The sequence below is a fragment of the Podarcis filfolensis genome (genome assembly GCF_964270895.1).
Source record: "Podarcis filfolensis genome assembly, chromosome: 1".
Taxonomy (NCBI): Eukaryota; Metazoa; Chordata; class Lepidosauria; order Squamata; family Lacertidae; genus Podarcis; species Podarcis filfolensis.
The window spans coordinates 9,732,095-9,748,909 of NC_139604.1; the positions used below are offsets into that span (position 1 = coordinate 9,732,095).

Consider the following 16,815-nt stretch of genomic DNA (forward strand, 5'->3'; position numbering starts at 1 on the left):
AAGATTAAGAAACTGCCAAGAAAAGTTAACTGAAACCATAAGCTTGTTCCTGCATTTAAAAATAAACTTGATTATTTGTTAATGTTAACAACTGGCTGGACTCCGTGTGTCCACGGGGTGGTGGCAGAGAAGAAAGCAATCACAGTGGTGGCACAGGGTCAACAGACCGTCAAACGTCCGGGGGCCCCGTGTGATCGCCTGAAGGAGAAAGGAAAAACGACGGCCGAAGGAGGGCCTTGCGACTTACAAATTTGGCAATATAAGTCTGCCATTCCTCCGTGTTGCAATAGTCCTGGAAGTCCTCAAAAAAGGAAGGGCTCCCGTTCGTCGAAGGCAGGGAAGGCAAGTGCAAATCCATGAAGAGCAGCTCGTATATTTTGGAAACCAGCGTCCGGACGAGAGGGATCAGGAAGGAGTAGGTCTCTGTCTTTTCCTTGATCGATCGGCTCAGAATGCCTTCCAGCCTGCCCAGGAGGTAGCAGGACTCCAGTTGGTTGTCCAGCACTTTGGTCTGAAGGAGGGTGTTTAGCTTGGCTGCAGCCATTGCGCAAACCTGAAGAGGGAGGGAGGGAGAGAGGGGGCAACCACATCAGCCAAAGTGCCCCCAAATTTCCCCAAAGCTACCGTATTTTTGGTCCCATAGGACGCACCTAGTTTTTTGGGGGGCAAATAAAGGAAATTCCCCCCCCCTTTATTCCCCCCCCAAACCAGGTCGAGGAATCCAAACCAGGTCGGGGAACAGCGGGATGGCGGCGCTGCGCCTCCCTGCTGTCCCCTGAGCTTGTGGGGCTGCCCGATGTCTGCCCGAAGCGCGGGGCGCTCTGCTTCAGGGCGCCCCGCGCTCCGTGCAGCAGGCTGCTATCCACAGCCTAGGGAGCCCTGCGGGAACTCCCGCGGGCTCCCCAGGCTTGCTTATAGCTTCCTGAAGCCTGGTCGGTGCGCACCGACCCCTCTCGCTCTCCAAGCTTCAGAGAAAGCCTGTATTCGCCCCATAGGACGCACACAGATTTCCCCTTCATTTTTGGAGGGGAAAAAGTGCGTCCTATAGGGCGAAAAGTACGGTATTTTGTTTCTTTGCAGAGAACAGCAAACTGTAGTTTGAGCCAAAACTACAAAGAGAAAATTCTTGTTGCAGAAGAGGAAATGAGAAAGAAGGGGGAGTTTGAGGCTCACAATGACCTATTCTCATCACAATAAACTCACTTGTATACTCCTGCCCACTTTAAATCTTTTTTATAAATAATTTTTATTTGATTTTATCAGTATAAAATTGTAACAATACAACTATACACATCCACATTTAAAGATTCATCTGAATCTCTGGACTTCCCACCTTCTCCTCCATGGGTCCGATTGTTAACCTTTTCTACTGCATATTTTTCAAGAGTCCCTATTCTACATAACTCCATTATTTCCCTAATACTTGCTACATTACAAGTGTTATTGCAATCCTGCTAATGTTTTTATCTGTTTGCAGTGGTCTCCAAGATAAATTATACATTCTTCGCATTCTTTGTTAAAGTTTTGGTCTTCTTTGGTTTTGGAGCCTTCCGGACAGTTTTGCCATTTCGGCATAATCCAACAGTTTAATAAAGTCCCAACCAGAGAAGAATGGCAAATGAAATCTAATTCTCAACACACTATACAGACCATAGCTGTCAACTTACAGATTTGAAAATAAGGGACCGGCAGCCTCAAAAATAAGGGATCAGCAGCCAAAATAAGGGATTTTCCTAAAACAGGTATGTTCAACTTCTGAGCCCCTCCGAGCCAAAGGCAGAAAGCCCAGCCAGCAGCCAAACGAAGCCTCAAGCGGTGGTTCCCACAGTGCAGCGACCCAGCAAAGGGGATGCAGCAAGGAAAACCGCCGTCACCTCTCTGCTGGGAAGTGCTGAGCAAAGGCAAGTCCCCAGGCAACGCGGCCGATTTGATCGGCACAAGGCATGCAAGCTCCACCCCCCAGTCGTTCTTAGACTCCTTATTGGGTGAGCAACGCAGCCAAGCAACACAGTTGGAGCCTCCCTCTTCCCTGGCCGGCAGGGAGGGAGGAAGGGAGAGGAGCTGCTTCCTTTGAAACCCGGGAAATTTAAGGGACATCATCAATAAGGGACAGCAGCGGGTCACGGCGCTGAGATAAGGGAGTTTCCCGCCAAATAAGGGACAGTTGACAGCTATGATACAGACCCTGGATGTTGCTAGCACTATTCCGCATCGCAGCAGCTGCATGCTGTACAATACGCACGACAACAAACCTGCAAATTATCCTGTCCAATGAATCCAAGGAGCATCTGGACTTGTACTTGGTAGAACTTCACATACTCTGGGCCGGAAGAGTACCAGACGGACAAGGTATCCATGAGAGTCACCAACTCTTCTAAGAGCTATGAGAAATACCATTAGGAAATCACAGGGGAAGGAGAAAACACGTTATGGTTTTTATAAAAAAAAAAAGCATTAAAGCAGAGGAACAGTGAAATACATATCTCGATTCACGGCGAGACCAAGCAATGTGCAACCCAGGATTGCTTTAAAAATTACTCCCCCCCACAACTTAAAATCGTAAAATTAGAACACACACACATGCTAATTTGAATGAATGAATTTGAACAAGTGAATTTGGAAGTGAGGCAGAGTAGGGCAAGGGCTCCACCAGTGGAAGACACCCTGAATCTTAACACCATTGCATCTCCCCCAGAAACCCCAAACCAGCAAGGGTTCAAGGGCTGTGTCTGCACGCTGCCAGCGAGCTTCCAAACAGACAGACCTATATACTAGGAAAACAGCAGCTATACTTGCTTTTCTTATTTATTACGGTACTGTGTAGAAACTTCAAGATTTGCCTATTAATGTATTAAATGGGATCCCTGCCATGGAGAAGGTGTTTAGAATCCAATCACGTTTTAAACATTAAACTATATATATTTATTAATTGATATTATTAGTGTGAGTCCCAAGATGTGTCTTTTTTTAAAAAAAAAATGAACTCGCTCCCTAGAGCAGTAGAAATAGCCCCTGTGACGTTAACATATGAGAGTGCTGGAGGTGCCCTAAGGAAGTTAGATTAGCCTCAACCAGAGCCAGGGCCTTCTCAACACTGGCTCCGGCCTGGTGGAACGCTCTGTCTCATGAGACCAGGGCCCTGCGGGATCTGATTTCTTTCCGCAGGGCCTGTAAGACGGAGTTGTTCCACCTGGCCTTTGGCTTAGAATCAGTTTGATTCCCTCCCCCTCTTTCTTTTTCCTTTCTCCTCCTGTGAAGAGTCTGCATCCTAATGTTTTAATGTTGTACCTTAATCTTTTAAATTGTATTTTAATCAACTTGTTTTTATTATTGCTTGTTAGCCGCCCTGAGCCCGGTCTTGGCTGGGGAAGGCAGGGTATAAATAAATTATTATTATTATTGTTGCTGTTGTTGTTGTTGTTGTTGTTGTTGTCTGCAGGCCGGACGCGAAGGCATCAGCAGCCACCCGACAACCTGTCTCTTGTTTTTACAGATTCATTCCTACCTTTTCCGTCCAAAGACTTGAATTAACAAGCCCTTCCGCTTGCAGGAAATCTTGCACGATAAGCAGGAGCCGGAAGGCGTTTTCTGAATACACTGGGAGAGATTTAGTGTCTCTGTTGTCCGTGACTGCCCATTCCAACATCTTCTCTAGCAAGCTAAATTCAAAGAGGAAACGTGTTATTCAAAGGAGGCGAACGTTATGAATTTCAGAGAACAAGGACCTGATTATGTATCCAGCTCTGCCACCGTATTTCTTGCTATGGGGAGGTGTTTTAAACTGCTTTTAAAATTTTGTTTCAATGTTGTAACCCAGCCTGGGGCTTCAGGGCAAAGGGCGGGTAAATAATATATCAGTAATAACGTCTTCATCTGCCCTGACTGCAATAAAACACATCACAGAAGACATGCTAACTCTCCAGTGGTCTGACTCTTCCATTGTCTCCTGAGACAGGTATATGCCAAAAACAGCAACAATAATAATAATAGGAGTTAGAGGTTCTGTGAAGTTAATTCCAGACACACGAAACAGTGTTCCAATTACAATACGGGTGATGGAATAAGAAAACGAATCACACCTTGTTTCTCAGGTTGCAAAGACTCTCCCAACTCTTTGCTTAGAATGGAAGAATGAGCTGATACAGCTGGTCTTTTACCTTTTTATGGACACATGTTGTGCATACATTGTGTTATTTACTATGCTGTAGATAGCATCTTAAAAAGTAGAGACATCACCTTGCCGACAAAGGTCTGTGTAGTTAAAGCTATGGTTTTCCCAGTGGTGATGTATGGAAGTGAGAGCTGGACCATAAAGAAGGCTGATCGCTGAAGAATTGATGCTTTTGAATTCTGGTGCTGGAGGAGACTTTTGAGAGTCCCATGGACTGCAAGAAGATCAAACCTCTCCATTCTTAAGGAAATCAGCCCTGAGTGCTCACTGGAAGGACAGATCGTGAAGCTGAGGCTCCAAGACTTTGGCCACCTCATGAGAAGAGAAGACTCCCTGGAAAAGACCCTGATGTTGGGAAAGATGGAGGGCACAAGGAGAAGGGGACGGCAGAGGACGAGATGGTTGGATAGTGTTTTTGAAGCTACCAACATGAGTTTGACCAAACTGCGGGAGGCACTGGAAGACAGGAGTGCCTGGCCTGCTCTGGTCCATGGGGTCACGAAGAGTCGGACATGACTAAACAACTAAACAACAACAAAACTGCCCTGTGGCCTTTGGGCAAGGGGAAGTGTGTGTGTGTGTGTGTGTGTGTGTGTGTGTGTGTATATATATATATATATATATATATATATACACACACACACACACACACACACACACGTATGTATATATATATTTAAAAATTATTAAAATAAACTCACTTGAGTTTTATTTCATCCGTTGGCCGTAGCAGCTCATTGGATATCCCCAATTTGGTGAGGGCAGAAAAAACCTGCCCCCTCTCAACCCAAGCGGCATCGTCAGATCTTTCTATGCCTCTCCACATCACACAAAGCAGGGCATCGGTGAGTAATTGTATGAGATCTTCTTCACATGCCTATGGAAACAATCGTGCATTTTAAGGAATTATAATATTATTACTATGAGTACCTAACAAGTCTTATCCTTTGGAACAGGGACTGATGGCATATGTACTTATTTTAGAAATTATGGTCTCTCTCTCTATCTTTTTTTTTTTTTAAGCTGACCAGCCCCCAAGTGGCATCCAATGATATTAAAAGATACACTATAAAAAGAAAAGGTAATTAACCGAGCAGTGAAAACCACAATAGTGTGAACTATTCAGGGAGAGCAGAAAATCAACTTGCGCTGATAAACCATGTGAAAAGCACAAATCTTGAAATCTTTTGAGCAAAACCGAATGAACACGCATTATTTCTCTCTCTTTTCGTTAAAAGTTTAACTGTGAAAGAATTTTGATTACCGTACTTTTCCATGTATAAGACGCCCCCATGTATAAGGGGTTTCAAACTGAAGAAAATGGGGGGAGATGGCACAGAGTTGTTGAGCTTTTTGGGGGGGGCTGTTACCCAGGGCTATTGAGCTTTTTAATGAGGGGGATTGCCGAAAATCACTCACCTGCATGCGTCGCAAAATCTGCCTCTCATCTGTCCCCTCGCCGGCAGAAGCTGCCAATCGCCCGCCCAATTGCCGCAGAGTCAGCCAATCAGCGTCAGCTATTAACGCAGCAACCAATCACACGCCCAACAGCCGTTGACAGCTGCAGCAGCAACCAATCAAACGTCCACCCTATGCACTATCCATGTATAAGACGACCCGCACTCATAGCTGTCAACTTTTCCCTTTCCTTGCGAGGAATCCTATTCGGAATAAGGGAATTTCCCTTTAAAAGGGGGAAACGTTGACAGCTATGCCCCCACTTTTTAGCATAATTTTTAAAGAAAAAAAGCTAGTCTTATACACGGAAAAGTACGGTAATTTTTAAAACTTTACTGGATGGGCGGCGATGGGAACAACCGCAAAAGTTTGCCCAGAAGAAGGACGAACACATTACCTCGCGAATTTCAAATAATGAGAGATCTGCCGGGAATGCCACCTCCGCCGCAGAGTTTGGCTCCTTCTCAAGATGCCCAGAGAATGTTTTGGTGTTCTCGACAGGCGAAGGGGTGCTGGGCAGGCTGTCCACCATCTGACTCCCACCGTCGCCCAGTTCGTAGGAGTCAACGCTCGACAGGTCCAAGCTCAGGTGAGAAGGGTTCTTCTGCCACAGCTCATCTTGGTCCTCAGCCATGAACGACATCTCTGCGCCGGACGGATCTTCAAGCATCACCCCAGGCTTGCTGTCTTCTAGGCTCCACCGATCGCAGGAACCGTTGACAGATGCAAAACTGGTAGCGTCTCCCCCGTCGGCCTTTGAAGAAGAGTGTTTCTGAAACTCCTTACCCGGAGCGTGTTTTTCACCCTCTCTGGCAGAGTCGTTTCTGTTCTCCCTCGCACCGTTCCTGACCTCGGCGTTCTCTTTCAGGAAGAGCCTCGCCAACGTCTCCTGCCAGCCACGCTGCTGAGAAATCTGCTGCGCTGAATCCGGCTGGCTATGGAGGATTTGCAAAAGCTGCAGAAAGCAATAAGCGGGCAAGCTGAAGACCCAACATCAATCTGCAAGAGGAACCTTTCAGAGCTTTCTGTGTGCCTGTAAATCACGTTGCCTCAGAAAGAGCCACCAGGATGCTAAACCAGCATGTACCGTATTTTTCGCTCCATAAGACACACGTTTTTCCTCTTACAATCTAAGGGGAAATGTCTGTGCGTCTTATGGAGCAAATGTGTGGTCCCTGGGGCTGGGGGGGACGGACCCGGGCTTCCCTCCCCAGCCCCAACAAGCTCTGGGAGCAGCGGAAAGGCTGCGTGCAGCCTTCCTGCTGCTCCCTGGGGCTGGCGGTGAGGGACGCTTGGCTTTCCCCACCGCCAGCCCCACAAGTGAAAGGAACCTGAGGCTATCTGGAGAGCGAGAGGGGTCGGTGCGCACCGGCCCCTCTCTCTCTCCAGGCTTCAAAGATAATCACCTGAAGCCTCTGGAGCGCAGCGGGAGACTTCGGGATCCTTTCACTGAAGGGTAGGTGCCCCTTCAGCTAAGGCGTAGCACCCCTTCAGCTAAACGGGAGGAGAAATGGAAGGGGCTCCGTTTCTCCTGCCGCTTCGCTGAAGGAGCGCTGCGCAGAGAGGGGGAGAATTTTTTTTCTTTGTTCTTCCCCTCTAAAACAAGGTGCATCCTATGGTCGGGTGCGTCCTATAGAGCGAAAAATACGGTAACTTAAGTAATAGGTCTGAGAATTTAAAGGTGTGACCTAGAGACGGGAAAAAAACCTGGGGGAAAACCAGAAAAATTGGGAAAAACCCAAGTTTTTTCCTGGTTTTTCCCCAAGCCGGTTTTTTTTTCCGGGGGGGGGGGGCAGTTTGATATAATCTGAATATTCTACACACCTTTTTTCAATTTCCCCGGGGGGGGGGGAATGGCTTTGGAAAAACTGGGGGTTTTCCCCAATTTTTCCACTTTCCCCCCCAAGCCTTCCCATCTCTAGTCATGCCACATGCCATCTTTATAATAATTTCAGCCTAAAACAATATGCATTTTTAAAAACCAGAGCAGGGATTATAATACAACAGATCAAACTTTAAATAGATGGTTTAAGAGACAAGTGTACTGTGTAAACAAATTTGCAATCTACGGCATGTTGAACAATGAAAGAAGATTATATGAAAATGATGTACCGGTGGTATTTGACCCCTACTAAGTTAGCAAAAATAGAACAAGTACAAATATCTGCTGGAAATGTAAAGAAAAATAAGGAGGTGTAAGAAAACAAAAACTTTCTGGGAGATGATCTATAATGAACTGAAAAAAATGTTTAAAAACTTTTGCCAAAAAAAAACCCAGAAGCTTTTCTATTAGGAATTATAGGTACCAAGATTCCAAAGGACCAGGAAAAGACATTTTTTGTATGTGACAACAACCTTATGGATGTTACTAACCCAGAGATGGAAGGAAGAAACAATTCTGACCAGGTAAGAATGGCAAACCAAGTTGATGGACTATGATGAAATGGCAAAATTAACTGGGAAGCTCGGAAACCAAGAGGACAAGAACTTTAAAAAATAATGGGGAAAATTTCTAATTTATTTATTTGTAATTGTGGGCAGATGAAAACATTAGCAAGATTTTAACCACACTTGTAAAGTAACAAAACTTATGGACAATTTCAGGGGTCAGCAAAGTTTTTCAGCAGGGGGCTGGTCCACTGTCCCTCAGACCTAGTGGGGGGCTGGACTATATATTTGGGGGGGGGGGGGGAAATGAACGAATTCCTATGCCCCACAAATAACCCAGAGATGCATTTTAAATAAAAGCACACATTCTCTTCATGTAAAAACACCAGGCAGCCCCCACAAATAACCCAGAGGTGCATTTAAAATAAAAGGACACATTCATATAAAAACACCAGGCAGGCCCCACAAATAACCCAGAGATGCATTTTTTTAAAAAGGACACATTCTACTCCTGTAAAAACACGCTAATTCCTGGACCGTCCGGGGGCCGAATTTAGAAGGCAATTGGGCTGGATCCGGGCCCCGGGCCTTAGTTTGCCTACCCATGATTTAGACTGATGGAAAAACTGGATATGAGCTGATATGCAGTTGTAAACATTGTATATAGGACCCATGGAGGAGATGGGGGGAAACCTTGAGATTCAGAGGAATCTCATTCTATGGATTTTTAATTAATTTATTTTATGTTTATATATTTTTAAAAAATAAAATAAAAATTTTACAAAAAAGAGAGACAAATGGACTGTGTAAAAGTGGAGGAGTCGAATTCTGAGGAATTCTTATAGTTATAATGCAGCCAATTCATATTATCTTCACCAGGTTACCAAAAAAAAAAAAAAAAAAAATAGATGAGAGATATGAACATTGTCCCACAGGATCAGTTCCACATAGCCACCAGGTGCCTTTTCCCAATCCTCTGCCCCATGTGAACAGGACTGCACGCTGCATCAACTTCTGGACATATCCTAAGAATTCTACTGTCTCTCCCCAGACCTCGTCCCATAGACCCATTATTTGCGATTCACCAGTGATGTTCCTGTCTACCACCTGGCCCACTCCAAAACGATAACAGAAACAACTCACCTTTTGACAGATGGCCACTCGGACATTGATATCTGCTCTGTGAGCCAGATGAACCACTGCAATAAAGTCCCTGTAATTCACAACTGGATCTGTGAAAAAGAAGGATCATTTTATCATATGTGGTGGGAGTGTAAAAAGGTGAAAGGCTTCAGGGAGATAATACATAATGAGTTGAAAAAAATGTTGAAATATACATTTATAAAGAAACCAGAAGCATTTCTTTTGGGTATTGTTGGAAATGAGATAAATAGAAAAGACTGTAAACTCTTTTTATATGCGGTAAGTGCAGCAAGAATATTACTGGCCCAAAAATGGAAGCAAGAAGAATTATCAGCATTGGAAGAATGGAGGATGAAATTAACGGACTATGCAGAATTGGATAAGCTAACAGGAAGAATCCAAAACCGGCGGGACCAGAGGTTCACCGAAGACAGGACTAAATTTACAGAGTATTTGAAAAGTATTTGTGATGATCAAACTACATTTGTAGGTTTACAAGAAGTTCTGTGAGGAGTAATTTAAGAAATATTGTAAAAATGGAAAGGGAGAGATGATCTGTTAAGAAATGTAAAGGCAATATTAAGTTAAGAATTGCAGGAGATGTGATTATGACGGAGGATTATCAGAGGAGCTGATGGAAGTCCAAATAAGAATATGTATGTAATAATTTGTGTGGTATGTCTTTAAAATTTTGTAAGCTAAAATTAATAAAAAATATTATAAAAAATATATATTCACAACTGGATCTGTAGAGTAAGGATTCAAGACACACATGATGAGAAAAAGGGAAGATGTCATGAGTCCATCTCTGTCCCTTTTCCAACCACCAAATTGAAGAGGGTTGGGGGGTTTCGTGTATTTGCACTTTGCCATGAAAACACTACAATGAATTGAACTGATAAATGTATTTTTCCTATTTCAGATCTCAGACGAGAAGAAAAAATTGTTAGGGTTCAACAACACAGTGGGGAACTTTTTAAAGTGCTGTAACAAGGGTGTCTCTGGAGCTTAAACTGAGGCTCATCCAACAAAAAATAATATTTAGAACCCCCTACCGCCCGCCTAGAATCCTGAAACGCCCACTAGTGGGTGGTAGGCGCCAGGTTGGCAAGCCATGGTTTAGAGGATGGTGAGAAAGATATGCAGCCCTGTATTGGGAAGTTTGTAATGCTGTGTGTGTGTGTCTGTGTGTTTGTGTGTGTGCTGTTGTAGCCTTATTAGACTTTACCGATTGGTAGGGTGAGTGTTGCTCCCAGAGCAGGGAGGAAGGAGTCAAATGACACCGAGGTTTGGTTCAGAGAAAGAGTTTATTCTGCTCTCCGGATAGCAGAAGGCACTGTGTGATAGGTTCACAGCAAGCACAAAAGCAAGAGAAATTTCACACAGTATATATATCCTCCAGGCACCCTCTCCCCCCTTCCCCAGGAATCCAGCCTTGTACGTTCATACACGTAAGTTGACATCCATGACCATAAACAGATGTTCCTGTTCCTGTACTCTTGACCATAAAAGGATGTTCCTGTTCCTGTATTCCTCATCTTGGGGTAAGAAGGTCGCCAACTCTAAGAGCACTCCTGGCGCCATCCCCGAGCGCGGGGGTGTCTTGCAAGGTCTGTGCGTCAGTGTGTCAGGATATTTACAACCCACAAGATAAGCCCCAGCTCTGCCATCCCATCTCCACATCGGAACTGACAAGGCCATCCATTAAGCGTCACGGACTGATAAAGGAGAGGGCTTTGTTTATACAGCTGGGTTCCTGTTATGCATTTGCTCAAGTGCTCAAGTTAATGGTTTTTAGCTAATGCACCCTTGGAGAAGGAAAAATGGGGATTTTGGGGGCCGTTTCAGACTGACTGCACAGTCAGGCTTTAGATTTGGGAAACCCATTCCTTCACTGTAAGCCGCTCAGAGTGGCTGGGGAAACCCAGCCAGATGAGTGGGGTATAAATATTATTAGTATTAGTATTATTAGTATTAGTATCGAACCACCCAAGTACCTGCATGAAGAACTTGGTTGAGAAGGTTCTTAATAAGAGATGTGGTCACTGGAGATTCGTTCAGGAGCAGTCCCAGTCCGGAATACCCGACTTCTCTGAGCTTCATACGCTGTTTGCTCCGCTCATAGACTTTGGTGCACTTCAACATCTGCCCCATGATCTGCAAAGAAAGGCTGCATGAAGGTCTTCCCTATGTGGCCAGCCAGATCCAAACCTCCCCAGTAGCACTGATGCACACCAAAGACCCTTCTTCACAAGCAAGAAACCAGCAACACAACTCTGGCTGGGTTCTGGAGGTGGAAGGTGAATAATTTCCTATTCATGATGGCTTCATCCCCCAAACAGTGCAGGATTACAGAGGTGAGACATTTGCCCTGGTCTTCGCCATCCCATGTAGTGATCAGGTGGGATTGCTATGAGGAATTATAACAAATATAGAGTAAGCCATCTGTGTCAGCAATGAAAGCATTGCGTTGACTGGGTTTAAACTATTTTGATATGATTCTTGATCATTCCTGTTCCATTTCTCTTTCTTGACCAGTCACGTACACTGCCAGTTGCTTCGCCAAGCAGGCATCCTGGGTCATCAAAGACAGTGGGCAGTTTCTTTGCTGTAGCTTTTCTGATATGTTAATCTTAGGATGTTAATCTTAGGGCAAGGAAACAGATCTCACCTGAAGGTGATAATGATCGCTGTCTTCCTGGCCATCCTTCTTATCATGTGTATTGCTTGTTTATGACCTCAGGGGTTGCCAAATGCACTCCTTTGTAGTTCTGTTTTGTTCACCCCAGAAATATGTGTGCTTAATTAGTTTTGGTAGTTTAACTTTGTCCCCACGTGGGGTTTGTTGCAGTGCTCAGAAGAAATCTGATTGGTTCTTACGAACACTCTGTAAAAAGTTCTTTTGTGAATAAAATGACCTGGGCTGGAAGGTGGAGACACAGATTATTATACGCACCCTTCCCAGAGTCTTGCTGGTTCAAGCCTCTGTGTGTATTCTTATTAATCAGAGTTCAATCCTTCCTTTACTTTGGGAACGCCTCAATCCCAGTCATTTAGAACCAACTTCGACTCCAATCTACACAGGCCCACCCTGGCTACTATTTTCTCGGCCACGTTTGTGTCTCAGAATACATGAGAGCTAGCTTTCGTGTTGAGATTTATCAGATGATATTAGAAACAACCATAAAGAGGGTCCATTTCTTCTCTAGACTGCGCTTGTATTGTTTCTAAGCCGTTTAAGGGTCCGTATGTCATTAGAACAAATTTCAAACGGGCACATTTATTTATTCTTAATAAATCGCAGCTCTACAGAACCCTCACGGGAGCTCAGAACACACCATCAAACTAAGATTAAAAACAGCCATAAATGCAGTGCCAGCTTGAACAAGGACATTATTATTAAAAAAAAACCCAAAAGTCGATAAACTCCTCTCAGGTGAAGACTGCAATCCTAAACCAACTTGCTTGCGAGCAGGTAGACACAGCAAGATTTACCGTATTTTTCGCTCTATAAGACACACCAGACCATAAGACGCACCTAGTTTTTGGAGGAGGAAAACAAGAAAAAAAATATTCTGAATCTCAGAAGCCAGAACAACAAGAGGGATTGCTGCGCAGTGAAAGCAGTGATCCCTCTTGCTGTTCTGGCTTCTGGGATAGCTGTGCAGCCTGCAATCGCTCCATAAGACACACACACAATTCCCTTTACTTTTTAGGAGGGAAAAAGTGAGTCTTATAGAGCAAAAAATACGGTACTTCTGAGCAAATATACACAGTATTGGAGTTTAACATTAGCTAATGACAGTCAGTTTCCAGAAGCTGAAGCTACAACTGTACAACAGTTCAGCAAAGGGAGATATATTTTTTAAAGCTATCGGCGTGCATTCTATGTAAGCTTTCATCGGTGTGTGCAGAACTCAGTTGTGCCAAAAGAAAGATGTTTCCTAGAAAATGTGGCTTCATCTTGCTAGATCTATCGTTTTAGAGGAGATGCAGCAAGTTACCTTAAACACAAGCTCCCGCAGTCCGTCCGAGTACCTCTGGTTCAGCAGCAAAGCATAGAGGATGTCTGCATTTCCTGGCTCAAAAAGCAACAAGAAAAGCTGGTCTCGAGTTGGGCTGGTGTGGAGCAGGCTGAAAAGTACTTCCAGGACGCCACAGAGCTTGGGGGAGAACAAAACTGAATCAAAAGTGCAAAAGCCACACAGTTCTCACTATTCAATCTCACGCACTGTAAACAGCTTTTCATTTCCAGAGATGGGGGGTGATTATTTGAAGCGAGGGGTTTCTAAAAAATGCCAGCGCCCCTAATGGAATTGGAATGGACCCAATTCGAGTCAGGCACAGCCCTAACTGGGATTTGCATGCTTTCTCCACGAACGTTTGTAGCTGGGGATCAGAGACTTGCCAGGAAAGGCAAAACAAGAGAAAAAGGCGGAGAGGTATTGAGCTGCTTGGATGTTCAAGTCGGATACTCAGGGCTCAGCCACACTCACCCCACCGCCTTCCCTCGGGAAAACCTGCTCTTTACTGCTTAACTGGAACAAATGTCAATTGGTTGTTCCACCGATTGATGGTTGTTCCCATTCAGTGGTAAACAGCAGGTTTTCCGGGGGAAAGTGTGGGAACAAACAAAAAAACAAGCAGAAAACCTCTTAGATCCGTACTTTCTAGGTGATGTGTGGACAAGCCCTCGGTTGAGTTTTAAGCAGCCGAAATAATTTTGGGGTTGAACAGACAGGGGTTCAACCAACTGTTGCCAATCAGACAGTTTTACTCCCAAGTTTCCTACTTCTGTCTTTTAGAATAAATAGATGCAGCAAACCCCAAATTGTGTGGATTTGTTATCTAGTAGGGGTGGATGGATCTATTTCTGTTCCATGCCAGTTTCATATACAGCGAGGGAAAGAAGTATTTGATCCCCTGCTAAATTTGCCCGTTTGCCCTCTGACGAAGAAATGACCAGTCCATAATTTTAATGGTAGGTTTATTGTAGCTGTCAGAGACAGAATAACAACAGGAAAACCCCCAGAAACCCAAAAGACAAAAGCCGGAGATTGAGGTGCATTATAATGAGTGAAATAAGTATTTGATCCCTTATGGACTGGTCAGTGCACGGAAACCCTGTTTACCTTCCTGCCAGAGCGGTACCTATTTATCTACTTGCACTTTGACGTGCTTTCGAACTGCTAGGTGGGCAGGAGCAGGGACCGAGCAACGGGAGCTCACCCCGTCGTAGGGATTCGAACCGCCGACCTTCTGATCGGCAAGCCCTAGCCTCTGTGGTTTAGACCACAGCACCACCCACGTCCCTTTTTTGGCAACGGCAAAATGCACCAAATTCAAAAGGTGCCACTTTAAAGCAGAGAAGGAAGAACTGAAGGCGCTACCAAATTCATCCTTTGCAGACACAGCTGGAATTCAAGTTGAGGGTGCAAAGGATGAAATGAAAAATTGAGAGAGCTCATGAGTCTTCCTTTGCAGCCATGGGTTTTCAAGTTGAACCATCTGACTTTATACAGTATCAGGTCCCTGACAGGTGGGCAGTCAAACTGACTCATGGAGGGAGGGGCCCCCCAGTTTTCGATCCAACGAGCTGGCCAGATCTAATTCCTCACCCCTGGTTTAGCATAGCAACCTGCACTGAGGAAGTTCTGCTGAACCAGGTTTAGCAAAGCTACTTCAAACCCTGGTTAAGAAGTGAATCCTGCTTAGTGCCGATGCAGAGATAGCACTGCGCCGTGATTAGATGACTGCATGGAAGGGAGGGTGGAATTCGCTCTGGAGGAAGGGGAAAGAATTGCACAAGACAGCAGTGTGATCTGGATTTACAAACCACGGGCTGCAGAACTCCATCTGCCACACATAGCAGGGTAAAAACAAATAGAATCCCCTTTAAGAAAGAAGAGTTTGTGGAAGAGGCTGTTACCTTATATGAAATACCGTATTTTTCGCTCTATAGGACGCACTTTTTCCCCTTCAAAAATTAAGGGGAAATGTGTGTGTGTCCTATGGAGTGAATGCAGGCTCCTTGGCTTCCGCGATAAAAACACGAAGCCTCCGAAGTGCAGAGGGAGCGCTCCCTCCGCGCTCCGGAGGCTACGCGTTGCTTTCGCTGAAGCCTGGAGAGCGAGAGAGGTCAGTGTGCACCGACCCCTCTCACTCTCCAGGCTTCAAGGATAGCCGCCTGAAGCCTTAGGAGCGCAACGGGAACTCCCACTGCGCTCCAAAGGCTTCGGGCTCCTTTTGCTGAAGCCGGGAGAGCAAGACTCTCCTGGCTTCAGCAGAGAGGGAGAGCTGCGCAGTGCCCCTTCAGCAAAGCGGGAGGAGAAATGGAAGGGGCTCCGTTTATCCTGCCGCTTCGCTGAAGGGGTGCTGAGCAGAGAGGGGGAGATTTTTTTTTTCTTGTTCTCCCCCTCTAAAACAAGGTGCGTCCTATAGTCGGGTGCGTCCTATAGAGCGAAAAATACGGTGCTTGCACTTAGCAGACGGTTTATGCAATATGCTGTATTTGCAATATGCATTATTTACATGCATTACATCTCTTCCGCTGCCCCCACTCCCATCGTTTTGAAGATGGAATAGAGAATGACAAGAGAAAAGAAACCATAGTTTAACACAGGCATGCTAAATACCTGCTCCTCATCGTTGATGGCTGCTATATAGCCCATGATGCTCTGCACTTCCTCATGCGCCCCACCTTTGCTCAGGAAGTACTTTATTAATCCATACAGAGACGTTCTTATAGTTTTAAGATCATCTGGCGCCAAGTCACTGTCTTTAGAGCTGTTTCTAACAAAAACAAGGAAAGAAGACTTCATCAAAATGATTGCGTACTACGAATACAAAAGAGGCCAGACCCAGGAGAACCTTAGTTCTTCCAGCTTTCTTTTCACAAAGCATTTCTCCTTTTGTATATAATTTACCTCTTTGTATGTAACAGCTACCCCAACCCATTTTGACTCTCTGGCACCCTATCTGCATAACCTAGCAAATCTAAAATACAGACGTGCTTTTACTCTCGCAAGATTAAATGTATTGCCCTTGGCTGCACTTGAGGGACAATTCCAACAAGATTCCACACAAAAAACATTTATGTCGTTGTGGAGATGGTAGTACTGAATCGGTGGCGCATGTCCTTCTGGCCTGCACTCTTTATAAAGACTTTACCGTTTACCTTCCTGCTGGAGCGGTACCTATTTATCTACTTGCACTTTGACGTGCTTTCAAACTGCTAGGTTGGCAGGAGCTGGGACAGAGCAATGGGAACTCATCCCGTCGCGGGGATTCAAACTGCCAACCTTCTGATCGGCAAGCCCAAGAGGCTCAATGGTTTAGACCACAGCGCCACCCACATCCCTTGTGCATGGATGGAAGGCATTGAGCATATGCACATCACTCACGCAGTGCCATTCGGAGGCTACCCAAACCACGCTATGTTGAGGCACAAGAGCTTCAGAAACATCACTGGATGTTTTCACAGGTCCCTAATTATAACCATCTACTGTCTTAAGTAGGGACGCGGGTGGCATTGTGGGTTAAACCACAGAGCCTAGGATTTGCCAATCAGAAGGTTGGCAGTTCGAATCCCTGCGACGGGGCCAGCATAACTAAACCATTTCTGGTGCAATGGGATACTGTGACGGAAACTAGTG

The 16,815-nt window shown here is 45.1% G+C and overlaps 1 protein-coding gene across 4 annotated transcripts in view; it reads right to left on the reverse strand.

Moving 5' to 3' along the window:
- Positions 1–16,815, reverse strand: part of NBEAL1 (neurobeachin like 1) — a 147,214-nt gene that overhangs the window by 43,324 nt on the left and 87,075 nt on the right. For all 4 annotated transcript variants that reach the window (XR_014551175.1, XM_083625751.1, XM_083625749.1 and 1 more), the window contains 9 exons: positions 15,796–15,952; positions 13,165–13,323; positions 11,158–11,317; positions 9,161–9,249; positions 6,027–6,584; positions 4,873–5,048; positions 3,506–3,659; positions 2,253–2,381; positions 248–553 (listed from right to left, as the gene is read on the reverse strand). Coding sequence is in view for 3 of the 4 variants with exons in the window: in XM_083625751.1 (XP_083481877.1) it covers positions 248–553; positions 2,253–2,381; positions 3,506–3,659; positions 4,873–5,048; positions 6,027–6,584; positions 9,161–9,249; positions 11,158–11,317; positions 13,165–13,323; positions 15,796–15,952 (1,888 nt within the window). In the remaining variant the exon portion in view is untranslated. The remainder of the gene's footprint in view (positions 1–247; positions 554–2,252; positions 2,382–3,505; positions 3,660–4,872; positions 5,049–6,026; positions 6,585–9,160; positions 9,250–11,157; positions 11,318–13,164; positions 13,324–15,795; positions 15,953–16,815) is intronic.